Source organism: Dromiciops gliroides, chromosome 5 (assembly GCF_019393635.1).
Source record: "Dromiciops gliroides isolate mDroGli1 chromosome 5, mDroGli1.pri, whole genome shotgun sequence".
Classification (NCBI taxonomy): domain Eukaryota; kingdom Metazoa; phylum Chordata; class Mammalia; order Microbiotheria; family Microbiotheriidae; genus Dromiciops; species Dromiciops gliroides.
Window position 1 is genome coordinate 157709472 of NC_057865.1, and position 18718 is coordinate 157728189.

An 18718-nucleotide genomic window follows, 5' to 3' on the forward strand; every position below is an offset into this window, starting at 1 on the left:
AATTTGCAGACAAAACATTATTTGAACATTGCACTGTTTCCAAACACAGAAATTAGAACTAAACTTGACAAAACTGAATGTGACCTGAGGTATAAATAGCTGTGGTTTATGTGTATGTATATCTATTCAGCTGTGAGGAAGTCTGGGAAGGGAATAAAGAAGTGGCTGCCTTAAAACTAAGAAAGTCTCAGCTCAAGTCCAGTCCCTGAAACCTACTGGCTGGGTGACCCCAGGAAAATCACTTAACCCCTCAATACTTCAGGCAGCATTTTAAGACCATAAATTGCAGGGGAGGTGCTAACCAGCACTAGTAGAGACAATTTCCTTCTCCTGGAGTTAACTATTTGAATGTATATAAAAATAAAATAGGTCCAGTCCTACTTCCATTTCTTTATTCATTTATAAAGCACTATAAGGTAAAGTAACATTTCCACAAATCATTAACAAAGTCATATTCATTTTCTCATAACCAACAAATAAACAATATTTCTAATCACTACAAAATGACTAAGTATTCTCATTTTCACAGAGATGTATGTAATCATCAAGAAATGTTGCTTATAGATATTGTTAACATTTAGGACTCTTCCCTGAGTAAAAATTCAAAAAGACAGGTAAAGAAAGCCTTTCAAAAACAGTGTTCTACAGGAGATTATACCTTTAACTTCCTAGAAATGACTAAGACGTATGTAGAGAACATGGGATTTTATTTGGCCAAGTAATTACAGGAAAAATGAAATCTCAATCTCTCTCTCTCCATATATATAAAATGTCTACAATATAATCAAACAATTGAAAACATTACAAAATTACAAAGAACAAGGTTGGCTCCCCAAAAAAGTTGAGAGGAAACATTTCCCTACCACTCCCCCCTTTCCTTTGCAGAGGTGGAGGGTTCCTTGGTGTGGAACACTACAGATAGTGTTTGACTTTTTGCAATGTATTGAGTTTTGCTGATTTGTTTTTCTCATACTCTTCTTTTTTTTTTTAATTTTAAAAATTCTTTGTTATATGGAATGTCCCTCTGAATGGGTAGAGGGAGAGAAATGGAGAAATACAGGGCAGAGTTAGGTGATATAAAAACAAAAGACATCAATAAAATTTATTTTTTAAAAAAGATTTCATTGTGCTAACATTTTTGGATTTAAAAAAATAACTGTAGAAAAAAAAATTAGATTTGAAAGCTCTTCTCATACAAGGTGTCTCCCACACATACATTAAAATTACATGATATTCAAGAGCAGATGCAAATATGGAGATAACTTGCTTGAATAATCCACTGAGTATGGACATCAAAAGAGGTGCAAAACAGGGAGACATATGCTTACCTCAGGTTTTCCCCACTGTTATGAAAGCTATCTTATGAAAAGGGCAAACAAAGGAAAGATTCATTATTGATGGTAAGGTTCTCCAAATGATCTGACTCAAAGATAACATTGTCCTAATTGCAAAGTCCCAGAACACAATAAAGCCTAAGGGAAATACACCTTAATTCAAAATTGATCTAACCATTCACACTAAGAAGAAAAAAAGGATTAAAATAAAATCCCAAAGAACTAGGAAGGCAGACCTTTGTGTTGGTTCATCAATATGTTATACACTGCTGTTAATGTACAAAGAGCTGGACCCAGCACTGAAGTGAAGGAATGGATCGAGCTTCATCATATTTGGGGCGTAGCTCAGTCCTTTCAGTGATAACAAATGTTAACTCCTGCAATATTCTCCCATTTATTCTAAATGTCTGCAAATCATGGAAGATTATGACCTCAAAAGAATCAAAATAGGTACCACATAGGGAAATGGAGAAACCCATGGCAGTCATAAAACCAGCTGCAACACATGGCAAACAATGACTTGCATGAGAAGCAAATGTAAAGATAACACTGAATATATTTATGAAAAAAAAAGGAGGAATGCTAGTCATGGCCTGATAACTTTCTCAGTTTCCTTTATTCATTCATTTTTATCTACCCAAGGTTCTGTGTTGGGCTTACTTTTCTCCATATTTTCTCTCTGATTTCATCAACTGCACTGGAGTAAATGGTCACCTCTATGCAGACACTTTACAAATCTAGGTAACTAGTCTAATCTCCAACCCAGCATTTCTAAGTACTTGCTTTATAACTCCACTTGGATGCCCCATCAACAGCTCAAACATATCATGTCCAAAATGGGTATATCACCTTTTTTTTTCCTTTGCCTCCCCTCGGCTAAACTTCTCTTTATCCATCCAATCCCACAGTTTCCTGATCAGATATCTATCCTTAACTCTTTCCTCTCCTTCACCCTTCAAGTCTAATCAATTATCAAGTCTAGTTGATTCTGCCCCCATAATATTGCTGTTATCTCTCACCTCTTCACTCACATTGCTAAAAACTTTTTTCAGGCTTCCATTACCTCACCTCTGGATTATTCAAATGGACCATTAGGGCAGCTAGGTGGCACAGTGGATAGTGCACCGGCCCTGGAGTCTGGAGTACCTGAGTTCAAATCCGACCTCAGACACTTAACACTTACTAGCTGTGTGACCCTGGGCAAGTCACTTAACCCCAATTGCCTCACTTTAAAATAAAAAAAAAAATGGACCATTAAATTACTGCTTCCAGTTTCTCCACTCTCCAATTATAGGATAACAGAATTTCAAAGTTTGAAGAGACTTAAAGGATCACCCAATCCAATGTTAACCGAATTAAAACATACCTGAGTAATAGTCACAAAGGCTCTTCCTTGAAGACTTTCAATGAGGGGAACTCACTTAATCCCAGGGCTCCATTACACTTTTGGATAACAGTTATGCCTTCCAGGGCCCAACAGAACACATTTAATTTTTTATCTGTTATTATCATTCAAATATATGAAGATGGCTGTCACATCCCCATGAAGATTTTTGCTTCTCCAGACAAGAATTCTTCAATTCTTCTGACCAGTTCTCATTTGGCACAGCTGGAGGACCTTCAGTCTCCTGATTACCTCCCTCTAGAAACTGCAGTTTTTCCATCTTCTTCCTAAGATGTAACTGAACTGATTGATACAGATGTGTTCTGTCTCAGGATTATCACAACTCTAGTCCAGAATACTAAGATTCACTTAATTCCACTTAAAACTTCATAAGTTTTTATGGTGGTCATTTTAAGGCATTGCCTCATGTTGACCTGGAAATTCACTAAACCTCCCAGATAATTTTTTTCCCCAGATAAACAGCTATCTTAGTTGAATTTTTGCCAGAAGAATAACATTTTATATATATCCTTATTGAATTTAAAATCACCAAATTCAGCCAAACATTCTAGCATGGAAAGATATGTTTCACAACATTGGATAGCAGCTTTAGAACTATAAGATAACTCAGAGAACAGTATATCCAACTCCGTCATTTGAGAGATGAGGGAACTGAAACACAGAATGGTGAACTAATTTGTCTAAGGTCACAGAAGTCATAGATGACAGGGATAGACTTCAAACACAGGTCATCTGACTCTACAGGTAGTGTTATTTTCACAACACCATACCGCCTCATTCTAGCTATCTCTTAGCTATACGTTTTCCCAAAATTTGATACATACATCATCTGTGACTTTATGCAAGTCATTTATAGAAATGTCATATAATACAGGTCCAAGAATAGATTTCCCAGGGTACTTCACTATTGAACTTTGTCCAATTTGCCACTGAATCTTTATTACTAATCTCAGAATCTCTGAATCCATGTAACTGTACTACTATCTAACTCATGACTCTCTAATTTGTCCACATGGATAACACATATATCTTTCTAAAATACTTTCTGAAAATCTAGGTAAACTATATCTACAGAGTTTTCCTGGTCTAAATTATTTTATTAAGCATATTAAATCTTCCTTTCTCTTCTTAAGCCCATGCTCTTTACCAACATTCATGGTGAAAATACCATCTGTGCCCCTGAAGTTTTCATTTTCTTGGACAAGTCTTCATAATCCTTAGCAACCACTTCATAGATTTCTCCTGGCAGTATCATTTCTTCCCATGTGATTCACCAGAATTATGTGATACTTATCAGGTCTGACATGGGAAATTCTCTATCATTACATCCTGGATACATGTCCCAAGAAACCAACAGATCTCTTTGCTGTCAATATAAAGTCAACATATAACTATCTCAATACTCACTCTTGCAAGGAGTCACCAACTACAACTACTACTCATCTTCTGACTCTTACTGGATCACTATTGACCTGCTGCTGACTTAATCCATCTTCACACACCTGCCAAAATATTCTTCCATGGGTCTATGTTACTACCTTGCTCAAAAGTCTCTGGTGATCCCCTATTGCCTCTGGCATGAAACATAAACTCCTTAACTAGACACTTAAGGCCCTCTGAAATTTGAGTATAAACTTCCTTTCCAGTCTAATGCCTCTCACATTACTCTCATTCATGTTTTCTAACCTTCTAACCAAAAGCTGGTCCTTGAATTTTAAATATAGTCTCCTACTTCTTCCCCACTTCCTGGAATGCGTTCTTTCCCTATTTAAGAATCCTTTTCTTCTTTCAACATTTAACTTAAGTGCTACCTCCTATGTGAAACCTTCTCTGGTTATCCACCTGGAAAGTTATTTCCATCTTCAATTTTACAAGGGAAGTTTTCCTGGACCTCTTTTTCATTCCTATCCAATTGAATTCAAGAAGAACTTTAAAAAAAAAATCTTATTTTTATTGATACCTCTTTTTTTATATCACATTAATTTCTGAACATATCCCTCCCCTAACCAATAAGACCATCTTTGTAACAGTTTTTAAAATATTTTATTTTTACCCAATTACATATAAAAATAATTTTAACATTTATATTTTTTCTAACTTATGAGTTCCAAATTCTATCCCTCCCTCCTTCCCTTCTCCCTTTCCTGAGATGGTGAGCAATCTTATATAGGTTATACATATGTAATCATGTAAAAAATTTCCATATTAGTCATTTTGAGGAATAAAACTTGAACTTTAAAAAGAGAAAATTAAAAATAGTATGTTTCAGTCTATATTCAGATGCCATCAGTACTTTCTCTGGAGGTGGATAGCAATTTTCGTCATGAGTCCTTCGGAATTGTCTTGGATCATTGTATTACTGGGAATAGCTAAACCATTCACAGGTGTTCATCACACAATATTGCTTTTACTGTGTGCAATGTACTGGTTCTGCTCACTTTACTCTTCATCAGTTCATATAAGTCCAGGTTTTTTCTGAAATCACTTATAGCACAATAATATTTCATCACAATGTTACAAAGATTTTAAAAAAGGGGAGTTAAAGAAGATCAGCAAAACTATTGATCTGTATTGACAAGTCAATCAATAAACATTTAATGAGTACCTAATATGTGCCAGGCAGTTGCCTAGTATTTGGAAGAAAATATGCTGAGTTCCAGGGATATAAAAACAAGTTGAAAAGTAGTCTCTTCCCCATCCCTGCAAAGAGTTTAAATCTCCCACCCTAATGCATGTGAATAGATAAATATATACATGATAATGTTGGGGAGAGAGAACTACCAACAAAGGGGACCAGGAAAGACACTTTAGGAGGTTGGCAGTACATGAACTGAGAATTAAAGAGGCTAGAATTTCTAAGAGAAGGAAGTACATTCTAGGAATAATAGTACATAGCCTGTACAAAGGTATTGATTTAGGCATTGATCTATAAAGTTCGAAGAACACCAGGTCATTCAGTCTTGCCAGAATAGAGTGTGTATGAATGAGAAGCTAATGTTCAGTAAACCTAGAATGAGATGCCAAAGTCAGACTTTAAACATCAAGTTGACAAATTTGTATTTTCTCAGAGGCCATAGGGAGAGTATATTAGTCTTATCTAATAGCATGTTGTGTTCCCCTCTAGGACCATGTAAGTTCCTTAAAATATGGGACTCTGACATTTTTTAACATTGAATAAATAGCACCAGAAGTTTGTTATATTTTACTTCTATTTGTTAAAAATTGACAAAGCACAGTTCACTCACAAATGGTAAAAACTTCTCTTACACTTCCAGTAATGTTGATAGAATTAACACTTTTAATTAACTATTTTATTAGTTTATAGTTTTTTATTATTATAGTTAATACTTTATTACCTATTGACAACTATGTTAGTTTATTCACAACTTTTACTGAATGCAAATAATACCCTCACATATACCATTTGCCTTTTCCTGATGTTACTTTAAATCGTCTTTTTTTCTTCATCTTTTAAAAAATCTTTATTATAAGAGATGACTCTCTAGGAGAGGATGGGGGAATGATTCAATGGGAAATATAGGTGCTATAAAAACAAAAGACATCAGTAAAATTATGTTCAAAATTAATAATACATCTGAAATGCCAATGAATTAGTAATTGTCTTTATATTTGCAATGGCACTTAAACTTTATATTGAAACTCTAATGAAGATTCATTTTCCTCATATCTCAAGAAATTTTCAAGGTATTTGCTAAAGGAACATATTTAATAAGTTGTTTCCCTACAATATTATCCATTTGGCTTTCTTTATTGAAGCAAAGATATTTTATTCGCACGCTTATTACCCATTTGGGATATAAACTCATTTCAGATATTATCCCTTCAGCTTTGTAACTCATCTTTGAGATAGTCTTTATGGCATCATTCCAGCACATTAATGTAAATCTGGACAGAAGGATGCACAGGTATACTAAGTGCTGTTGCTAGCATGTTGGGACTACAATTTTCTATATAATCAAAGGTACAACAGTAGAAGCATCTCTTCCTAAATGTTTTCAATAAGAAGCTTCAGCTCTTATTTCTATAGATCTAGCATATGAGATAAAGGGGTAACAATTGTTCAGTACTTTATTTAAAAGTGCTGATATTTCCAATCTTAATTTTCACCAACGTTGATGGGTTTTGTGGTTTGGTCATTTATTCAGCATTCATAAGACTGAGACCATCAAATCATTTCATTTAGCACAGAAAGGGGATAGTTCAGATGTTATCATCATATCAATCATCATATACCTTAGATAGATATCAAAGTAATACTCTGTTAGTAAAGGATTCTTGGAATACATTTTAATTACTACAATATAGCTAAAATATGTTGCCCCACAAAATTGTCAATCTGTAGCACATATTCTTTAGTCACTGTATAGATCATATAGTTATCATTTAGGATCAAAGAGTTAGAGCTGGGAGAAATCTTAGAGGCTGTCTAGTGTTCTTCCCTTTATAGAAAAAAAAAAAAAACTGAAACTAGGGGAAGGTGAGTGCCTTGCTCCCGGTTACCAGGTAGGCAGATCAGAAAGCAATTGAACTCAGCAAAACTGCAGTCAGTGTTCTTTCCCTTGTACCACACTACTTCTCTTTGGAAAATTCTTGAAAGTAGGCTTTAAAAACTAAGCCTGAGGGCAGCTTGGTGGCTTAGTGGATAAAGCATGGGCCCTGGATCCAGGAGGACCTGGGTTCAAATCCAGCCTCAGACACTTGACACTTCCTAGCTGTGTGACCCTGGGCACATTACTTAATCCTTATTGCCCTATCAAAAACCAAAACAAAACAAAAAACCAAAACAAAACCACTAAGCCTGGGGGTGTGGGGGAGAAAATTAGGCCCATTAAAGTGAAATTATTTTAAAATCATGCCAAAATGAGGGGGCAGCTAGGTGGTGCAGTGGATAAAGCACTGGCCCTGGATTCAGGAGGATCTGAGTTCAAGTATGGCCTCAGACACTTGACACTAGCTGTGTGACCCTGGGCAAGTCACTTAACCCCCATTGCCCCAGAAAAAAAATGCCAAAAAAACTTATACTAAAATGTTTTGTCCCAAATGATTTACCAATACCATTTGTTGCTCTTCTTAATCCTAAAGTGGCCCTGATCCCTCTATTGCTAAGAAGTGTTTACTCTTCAGTGCCAAATATCCAAATGAAAACTGAAAAAATCAGTCCATTGTTTGAAATTTTCCACTAACCAGATGTTATGGTGTTCCGCAAACATAGTATTTGTCAGTGACAAATACACAGAAAATTCCACACAGATGCCAGATACTATAAGAAAAAGAACAAAACATTAGATTTCCTTTAATCCTGTTGGGTGAGGTTTTTCTAGGTTATGTGGGTCTCTTTAGAAGCTCTGCCTAAATTTTTTTTGGATTTTTTTTAATAGTAAACTGATGTTTACTTATATGATTACTTTCATATAGACCTCATGAACAGCGGCTTTCTAGTTTTATAAAGTGAGTTGTCTGTAAAAACATACCCTTAGGAATCTTAGTGAAAGATACTTTCAATAAATATAATACATGATGACAAAAGCCTGAATTAAAATACTTCAATCCCAGTTGAAAAGTTAGTTAAAAATAATAATCCTAGCTATGATTTATATAGTGCTTTAAAGTTTACTAAATATTTAACAAAGGTTGCTCAGTTTTCAGTCATATCTGACTTTTCATGATTCCATTTGGGGTTTTCTTGGCAAAGATATTAGAATGGTTTGACATTTCATTTTCCAGCTCATCTTACAGACAAGGAAACTGAGGCAAACAGGATCACACAGCTAGTAAGGGTCTGAGGCCATTTTTGAACTTAGGTCTTGCTGTCTCCATACCAGGCACTCTAATCCCTGGCCATCTAGCTTCCATTTTACAAATATCTCATTTTAATCTCACAACAACTCTGGGAAGTGGGTACTATTATTACCCTTTTCACAGGATGAGAAGGCAGAAGCAGACAGAGGTTAAGTCCTTTGTCTAGGGTCACATAGCTAGGAAGGGTCTAAGGCTAGATACTAACTCAAATCTTCCTTAGTGGTCAGTGGTGAGTCCTCATATGGATGGAGCTGGTCAATCAAAAACCAGTCATACTAATGTTGTTTCCTCGATTAGGATGTGAAGTCCCTGAGGGCAGGGACTATTTTTGCTGCTACTTCTAATTCCCTGCACTTAGCACAATGAGACCTTAATAAATACTTGTGGAATGACTGTATTTCAAATTTAGAACTTTCTCTTCCCTTAGACTACAAAGGCCACAGTCCTCTAGGAATGTCTGGGAAAGTGAGATTTTACAAAGCTGCAGGGCTTAATTAGGTAAGGACAAAAAAAGAGCTAGTTATAGGAATGTGTTGATGTTTGGGAATGACACAGCCCCAAAAGCCTGAAGCTTCTAGGGGCTATCTAGGAACATATAGGTGGGGCAGATGACTTCTTATCTTATCTACCTATTAAGTTGGATCTTTGGGATAAAAGAAGGGGAAATTTGTAGGGAGGAGCTTGAGGAAAGATAAGAAGGGGGGGCAGCCAGGTGAGGGGGGCAGCTAGGTGGCACAGTAGATAAAGCACTGGCCCTGGATTCAGGAGGACCTGAGGTCAAATCTGGCCTCAGACACTTGACACTAGCTGTATGGTCCTGGGCAAGTCACTTAACCCTCATTGCCCCACCCCCACCCCCCAAAAGTGTCAGAATTTATATAATAGAGTTTATATTGTTCCAGATTTCTGTGCGTATTTAAAACATTTTTTTTTCTAGACAGAAACATACCTAGTATTAGTAACACTTGTCAATGGGACTAGATGCTACCCAATGATCATTATTATCATTGTTATCAATCAACAAGCAATATTATGTGCCAAGCACTGGACTAGAAGCTGAAGTTACAAAGACAAAAATCAAGCAATCTTGGCTGGGTGGAGGAGAGGAAGAGGAGACAACTCATGTGTACCTTTGTATATATGTATATATACATGCATGTGTGTATGTGTGTGTATATATGTAAATATATTAAAATGAAATCTATACAGCAAGAGCAAAGTAATTTGGAAAAGGCACTAGCAGGTGGTGATGGTGGGGTGGTAGAAGAGGAGATGATGAAAGGTTTCATATAGGCACTTGAGCTGAATTTCAAAAGAAACTATATTTTAAGAAGTAGAGGGAGGGGGCAGCTAGGTGGCACAGTGGATAGAGCCCCGGCCCTGGAGTCAGGAGTACCTGAGTTCAAATCCGGCCTCAGACACTTAACACTTACTAGCTGTGTGACCCTGGGCAAGTCACTTAACCCCAAATGCCTCACTAAAAAAAAATAAAAAAATAAAAAAAAGAAGAAGTAGAGGGAGTATATTCTAGTTGGCACAATGGAGTCTGAAGACCTGAGCTCAAATCCAGCCTTAGACACTATACTAACTTTGTGGCTCTGAGTGAGTCACTTAACCTCAGTATACCTCAATTTCTTCAACTGTTAAATGGGGATAATAATAGCAGCTAACACCGAATGTGAAAAGAGAATAAATGTAAAGCACTTAGCACAGTCCTTGATACATGGCACCATATAGATGTTGTTGTTGTTAATTATTCCGGGCATTCCAGTTATTATTCTAGGTAATTATTCCAGGGGACAGCCTATGCAAAAACACAGAAGTGAAAGGCAGAATCTATTATGCTAGACCATAGAGTATATGAAAGGGGAGTAGCAGTGTATGAAAATTCTATGAAGATAGGCTGAAGCCAGATTTTGAAGTGCTTTAAGGTAAACCTGAAATGGGGTGGAGGCTGTGCATGTGGAGAAAGAGGGATTGAGATTTAAGGATTTCTAAATACTTTAACATCAAATTTCTCATCTCAGCCTTACAATAATTTTATAAGGGAAATACCATAAGTACCTTTATTCCCTTTCTATAGCTGAAGGAATTGAGGCTCAGGGAGGTTAAAGGATCTGCCTTAGCTAGTAACTTAAAGGCACAATTCAAACCCAGGTCATTTCATTTCACCACTGTGTTATATAATATGTGTGTGTGTGTGTGTGTGTGTGTGTGTGTAGTGGCCCAGTTAAAAGCAGTGGGATAAAAGAAATAGAACATTTTGAATTAAAAATCCTCTAGCTGAATTCTGGGCCCGCTACTAACTTCATGAGGTTGGGCACATAACGTAATCTCTTAAAACATAAGTATCTCCATTTATAAATCTCTTAATCTCTAAATTCTCTTCCCAAAATTCTATGCTCCTACGATTTGGGAGGAAACCAATTACAGAAAGTACACAGGGTATGTCTATATCAGTAATCTCTATTTATGGTTAAGGAACCATAAAGTGGAGTAAGGAAAAAGTACCTGTTACTTTTTCAGTTTTAATTGTTCTAGATATAAAAGATATCTCAGCCTTCAAGCTGTCCTTCACCATTGTCATTCTAGACTATGAGGAAAAAAACTTTTAACTTTATTTTTTCTTACAAATGTAAAAATGTTGTAGAATGTGTTGATTTTTGTTGTTTAGTCGTTTCTGAGTTGTATCCCAATCTTCATGACCACATTTGGAGTTTTCTTAGCAGAGATATTGGGGTGGTTTGCCATTTCCTTCTCCAGCTCATTTTACAGATAAGGAAATAAGGCAAACAAGGGTTAAGTGACTTGTCCAGGGTCACATAGCTAATAAGTGTCTGAGGCCAACATCCTGGCACTCTATCCATTACACCACCTACCTGCCCCCAGAGAATATATAAAGCAGGGGAGGAAAAAGTATGTATTTTATGATGAGTAAATCTTAGCAATAAACTTTGAAGATTTTATTAATTGCATAATTATCTTCTGAGTTTTTATTAGGAACTGAGAATCAACCATATAAATAATAAGAATTGGAGCAAAAATAAATAACAATCTATACCTGGCAGTCAGGGTGGTCTGTAAGATTTTATGCTCTTAAAGATCAACATTCTCTGTCTCCTACATTGGCATCATCCTAGCCATCTACAACAATTTATCCATGCCATTACCTAGGGGTATTTCTTTCTTCACTCATGGAATCATTGGATTTTATAGCTAGATGGAGCCTTAGAGTTCATGTGGTGTGTAAGCTCTTCTGGAGACTTCAATTAAAAAAAAAGAACAGACATTCAGAAGTGCTGATGAAAAGTGACTGAGTTCACCAGATCCCACACTTAACTTTTATTTCCAGCTTTTTTACCAGTACTTTGTCTCACCCCAGAAAGATTACCTAAGACTTTTTGTTATCCTGCCTCACTAATACTCCCCAATTTATACTTTACTAATCAAAGGTGGTAATTATTTCTAACAGCTTTGCATATATTTAAATATAATGTGTGCAGGTTGATTTCCTGTATGAAAAAGAATGGAAAATCAAAGACATACAATATAATTTCTTCATTTCTATTACTTTATTGTTAAATTAAAACAAGCTATTATATACATATACAGGACACTAGACTCTTTTTAATATAATGTGTTATTTTTCACACAGTTACATGTTAAAACAATTTTTTAAACATTTAAAAAAGTTTTGAGTTCCAAATTCTCTGTCTCTCCTTACCTCATGTCCCCCATCCCTGGGATGGTATGTATACATATGTACAATAAGTATGTCACATATATGTATATGTGTGTCAATTTCCACAAGGAAGATTAATTTCTAGCCTTTTATATCTGTTATATAGTGAGTTTACAGTGTGTCATCACAGTTATATAGATGTTTGGATAGGGTGAAGAGAGATCAAAGAATGTTATTCTATTTTGAAGGTTTTTAAATTTTATATATCAGTTTCTGAGTAGGTGGGCAACCTTTCCTTCTTTCTGTCCTTTTCTACCTCTCTTGTCTAGCTTGGCTTGAAAAAATAGGACCTCCGGAAATGATGTATTGATCAAGATTGGAAGAGAAATAGAATAAGATAACCATATCCTTAGAACAATGTGGTATGGTCAGGCAACAAGCATTTATTAAGAACCTACTATGTATCAGATACTGTTTTAAGCTCTGGACAGAAAAAAAACATGGCAAAAATTAAAATAAAGTTCTTGCTCACAAGGAATTCACAGTCAAATGGGAGATATATATAAAGGATAAAGTGGAGATTATACAAAGGGGAAGGCACTAGTATTAAGGGGAATCAGCAAAGTCTTTTAGTAGATAGTGTTTTAGCTGAGACTTGAAGGAAGCTAGAGAAACCAGGATATGAAAATGAAAGAGAAAACTCCAGGTTTGGGAAACGGCCAGTGAACATATACTGAGTTAGGAGATGGAGCTTCTTGTGTGAAGAACAGCATGGAGGCAGGTGTCACTGAATGTGTAGTAGGGAATAGTCAAGTGGAAAAAATACTGGATCTGGAGTCAGGGGATACAGATCACACCCCAGCTTTCCCACTTACTATTCATTTGACCATGGCCAAATTACTGGACTTTTCTGGGCCTCCAATTTATTATCTGTAAAACGTTGGGATTAAATTACCTCTAACATCCCTTCCAGTTCTGAAACTATAATCCCTTCTTTCATCTTCCACCTCAAATTCTCTTTCTTTTACATTTTCTATTCTTACCCCTACATCTAAAGGGACTCTAGACTTGTAGTCCTGAAACCCATTTTGACAAACGAGTAATAAAAACCTAGATATCTATTTCCCTTTTACACAGTTACCTGATGTGACAAGGAACCCCTATACTATTTCTCCACCTCTGGAGATCTCACTGGATTTGTTATCCTGAGGTGTGAGAGTTTTGGTTTTCTTCAACAACTCAGAATGGGAAAAAATACATTGGAGATTCCCACAAGTACTCCCTACTGGCTCTAGAAAGTCCCATGGTTATGAGCACCCCCTATTATTCTGTCCTCAAAGATGATTCAAGAACTATGTGTAATAAATATTTCCCTCACTTTGGAATTTTTATCCATTACTGGTTTCAATGAAGAGATGATATACAATTGAAAAACCCAGTAACTGTTTTACAAATAGTGCAGGCAGGAACTATATTAAATAGTAAATTATTTAATTGTGACAGAATAGAAAAGTAAATAATAGGTAAGAGTTAAAGCAATAGGGGGCAGCTAGGTGGTGCAGTGGATAATGCACCCACCCTAGATTCAGGAGTACCTGAATTCAAATCCGGCCTCAGACACTTGACACTTACTAGCTGTGTGACCCTGGGCAAGTCACTTAACCCCCATAGCCCCAAAAGAAAAAAAAAGAGTTAAAGCAATAGAATCATTCTCAAACCCACATACAGAAATGATTATAGCTTTCCTGAAAATTAAAGAGGATAGAAGGGCAAGAAGAGAAGATTTTTAGGACCAACATCTGAAAAATGGCCAGGCACTGGGTCATAAGATGAGGTTACAGAGACAAAGATTTAGGCTACAGTGATATCTACCTGGCCTCATTATTGAGAGACTTCTTCCAACACTTCCTGTAGTAAGTGGTTTTCAGGGTTTTTTTTTTTTTTTTGGAGGGGGGGGAGTTGGTTATCACTGTTGTTGTTGTTGGGTTTTTGTTTGTTTTTTGCCTACTGAAGCTAAGTAACTTGGTGCAATAAAGAGTGATAGACGTAGGTGAGGAGCGGAGAAGTCATAGGACTTGGGTTCAAATCCCATTTCTGCTACTTAGTACTTATAAGACTTTGGACAAGTCATATCATTTGATTGATGGATGGATGGATGGATGGATGGATGGATGGATGGATGGATGGATGGATTGATTGATTGTATTACTTCTCTGGGCCTCAATTTTCCTTGTCTATAAAATAAAGAAGGTTGAACTAATGACCTCTCTCCATCTTTGTAGCCACCACTTGACACTCTACTGCAAACTGCTCTCTGTAGCTATCATATGCTGCTTCTTCTTCAGGGAAGTGTCATTGTTCTTTTAAAGTGGATTCCAGGGCCCATATATGTCTTGGAGCCAGTTACCATATTCTACACTCTACTATTAGTCAGCCATATACTTCTGCCCAACTGGATTAAAAAAGAGTTGCAGAGGCAACTGTAACATTTGGAAAATAACCTTTTTTTTCAACAGATGGCTAGATCCCAACTCTTATATCAAATAGGTGAATTGTGTCTGGTTTTTGGCAATTTGCCTCTCACATGGTTGGAACTTCCTGAGAAGTCTTGTTGATGTTAGGTGTAAACACTTGTAGTCCTTTCTATTTGCTTTTCTGTCTTCCACCATTTCCCTTCTTAATAATTGCCAGTTACTGCTAGGCCGTACGAATTTCACTGAAGTGCAAATAAAACTCTAGAATACCCTAGAAACCCTTAGAGAGAAGGGTCAAATATCTATCTCCATCTGTAAAATGAGGAGGTTGGACTAAATGACTTCTAAGGTTCTTCTCAGATTTAAATCTCTAATCCCATTCATACACACATTTAAGGGATATGACTCAATTATTTCTTCAATAGGTTCTAATACATTATTATATTAGGTATGGTAAAAATTTACCCCTAGTGAAATCATCACCTTGTCAATCTAATTACTATCTACAACATTTTCAATAATTCTCAGATATCTTATAAGTTATTTGTTAACTAATATATATCCTTAGGCAGCTAGGTGGCGCAGTGGATAGAGTACTGGGTCTGGAGTCAGGAAGACTCACCTTCCTGAGTTTAAAGTTGGCCTTAGACACTTAGTAGTTGTGTGTCCCTGGGCAAGTCACTTAAAATGCTGTTTGCCTCAGTTTCCTCATCTGTGAAATGAGTTGGAAAAGGAAATGGCAAATGGTTCCAGTATCTGTGCCAAGAAAATCCCAAATGGGGTCTCAAAGAGTCAGACATGACTGAAAAACAACTGAACAATACATCTAATATGTGTAGGTGTGTATGTATGTGTGTGTATTTATGTTTACATTTGTATGTATATATCCTTGGGGATCCAGAATTTACATAGGTAAATGTCACATTAGTTTGGTGGGACTATATATTCTCATTGTGATAATGTTCCATCTTATAGAAACACCCTGTGCTATATAGAAATGTGATATATAAAAATATAGCACAATACCAGACCACAAATGCATATTCTGTGTTACAATTCTACATATTAAGGGGGATACAAAGATACTCAACTAAACAACTTCCGATATATGGATTTTAAACAAATGTTCAATTATGTCTATACTGCCACTGTGCAAAAATATATAAATTGTGTTATTTTCCAGCTGACACTATTGAATTAAAATGGTATCAAGGGAAATCATGTGTCTTTTAAGTATATTCACAGGTACATGCCACAGTATATCTCTCAATAAATCCACCTCTTTTTCTGATGGAGAGAGCATACTAGTAAAGAAAGCCTGATATCAAAATAAGACTTAAGAAATTATGGTTGAGACCCCATGTGGTTCTATCAAAGAATTATTATGTCCTATAACCAAATTTTAGGCTCCCTCTAAAAAAAAGTCAATAAATATGCCATTCACAGAATTGGTTATGGATTCCTAGCTGTGGAAAAACAATTATTCCAACAATGATATACACAAAGTTAATAGCAAAATTGCCATCATGGTGGACTGCCAAAACTGGCAGTTAATCCACTTGTCTACATAAGAATAACAATCATTCTATTCATCTCATTCATTCTGCCATTCTCTTCTTCATTTTCCAAGGCTTCTTTGCTCTATTTGTAATTATATCTGATCACAGTTTGCTCAGAATAGATATTGGATAATTCCTATGCAAATAATAAATACTTTTTTCAATTGTGTGCTCTATTTTAAACATTCCACAAAATTAATAGTAATTTCTTTCTTTTATGCTAACTACTAACTTGTATTAGTAAAATTATGGTAAGAAAAGACTTTAACCACGAACAGTTTCAGGCATCTTCTCCTAAAAATGGCTAGCATCCTAGAAAGTCAAATTTCAGTTCTAATAAATAGCCCAGTTAAAAGCAACAGAACAATTTTTTCTGATATTATGAAGCTTTTCCTTTTTGTTCCCATCTCTGGCAAAGAAGCCAGCTGTATTGTTTTTTTAAAAAAATAGTTAAAACCTGCTTTGCCTCATGCTTCTTTTTTCTCTCTACACTAAGGGTACTTAGTTGAAAATCTTACACAATTTTAAATGGCTGTTATATAATCCCCATCATTACATCTGTTATTTGACTTGGAAGATGGTGCAAACAAATACTTCCATTCTGATAATTTCTTCCAATTTTCTGCTAAGTCAGCAAAGTCACTTTGTAAGTGTGTTTTTAAAACAGGTAACACCAAATACGTTTGATGACAGAGAAAATGATTGGGCATTATAATGCTGCCTTGTAATTGATCCTCACATAAGACCTAACCTTCTGGTAATATAATATTTAGGATTCTGCTATTGCCCAAAGGGATTCCTTTGCTGAAGATTTGCTTAGGTATTCTTAACAAGAAGGGTTCTCGGTAAGGTAACACATTTAAAAAATAGGTGATGATAAACAATACCCAATGTTTTTACTCAATATAAATTTAATTGTAAAAATGGTTACATATACTGCACATTTTTCAACCTCACACACAAGCACGTTTTTCCATAGTTCAGTTAAACTGGAAACTGACTACTATTGGCAGTTAGTCATTTTAATTACAGTGTGATGGCTTTGCTATCTTGGAAAATAAATCATTCTTCTACACAGGAATTCTACTTATTCTACTGTCTTCCCTCTCCCCACCACCCATTATGTACAAAGGCAAAATTGCACCCTATCTCTTCAGCACTCCTTTGTGGGTCCCATCCCCCTTCCCCTCCCCCCTCCACCATAAGTTGCCATTTAAATGTTTAGTGCCCACTGGGTCGATTTAGCATCACAAGGCTATTCACTACCTGCTCCAGAACTTAGATATACTAGCTTTTCTAGTAATTTTCTCATTCATAATGTTTAATATTTACCAGGCACCCATTAAAAGATACAAACAACATTAAGCTGCTGAGCTCTTTTACACTTTTCAGGTGTGATAAGCATGACATTAATTAGTGATACTCTTAAGGAAAAATAGAGGTGTTGTGCAGAGAAAAAGAATAGTTTTTGCATTTATTTTAGGGCTTTGGGGGGCATATATATTGATGTCATATCAGATGACTTTAGAAAATTTCATTCCAAAAGTTCTTAAAATACAAATAGAGAGAGATATAGATATAGATAAATATAGATAGATAGATAGATAGATATAACCTGGAACAGCAACTTACCTTTGTGCGACAGACGTAATCGGGGGTGGGTGGTATCTGTTGCATGACCTCCAATCCCAAACTCGAAGAGCAAACCCCCCAGGACCAAAAAGGTGATGTGCCCGGCGATTGCCATGCTGCTCCCCGGGCAAGTGTCTCCTTTTTCTCCGGTCTTCACTTTGGCCTCTGGGGTCAGGAGTTGGACGGGCGACTTTTCCTTCAGAGGCAGCTGGAGCAGCTCTGTCACACACCGCGACCTAGTCCGTTGTCACCAGAAAACGCGATCCCCAAGTGCCATTTGTCAAACTGTGTTTGGAGATGTCACGGAAACCTTCCCTCTCGCTTAGGACAGTTGTTTTCAAGCTGGGAGTACGTACAGGGACATTCCAAGGGAGGAGTTCGGTTTGGGCGCTCGGTCCCCCGGAACCGCCTGCAGATTCCCCAGAACTGCTTTTGCAGTCACTTTCTGCGAGGCTGTTCATTCAGAAAAAGGCATACACACATACATACACATACACGCACACGCACACTCACGCGCGCACTCACGCGCGCACACTCGCGCGCACCCCCTCCCCAAACACCCCACCTCCTCCTTGGGGACTCTTCGCAGCGCCTCCGAAGTCAGCCCCTTGCTCTGGCTTGCCAGCAGCCAGTTTTAATTCACCTTTTCACCTTGGCTAATTAAAAACAAGAAGTGCCATTCCCCCCTCGGAGTTGCGGGATCCACCCAGCGGGGATGCAGGACTGTCAGCTGCTGTGTTTACAGGGAAAGTTCAGGGAGGGTAGAGGCAGCTTTCATACTTGGCTGTTTCTAGGAAGTGTTTCTGGTCCAC

General features: G+C 36.7%; 1 protein-coding gene across 1 annotated transcript in view; it reads right to left on the reverse strand.

Moving 5' to 3' along the window:
- Positions 1-18401, reverse strand: part of SEMA3E (semaphorin 3E) — a 360049-nt gene extending 341648 nt beyond the window's left edge. Inside the window, exon 1 of the mRNA XM_043968536.1 lies at positions 17907-18401. Coding sequence (XP_043824471.1) covers positions 17907-18021 — 115 coding nt within the window. The 5' untranslated portion in view covers positions 18022-18401. The remainder of the gene's footprint in view (positions 1-17906) is intronic.
- Between the last annotated feature and the right edge of the window lie 317 nt (positions 18402-18718).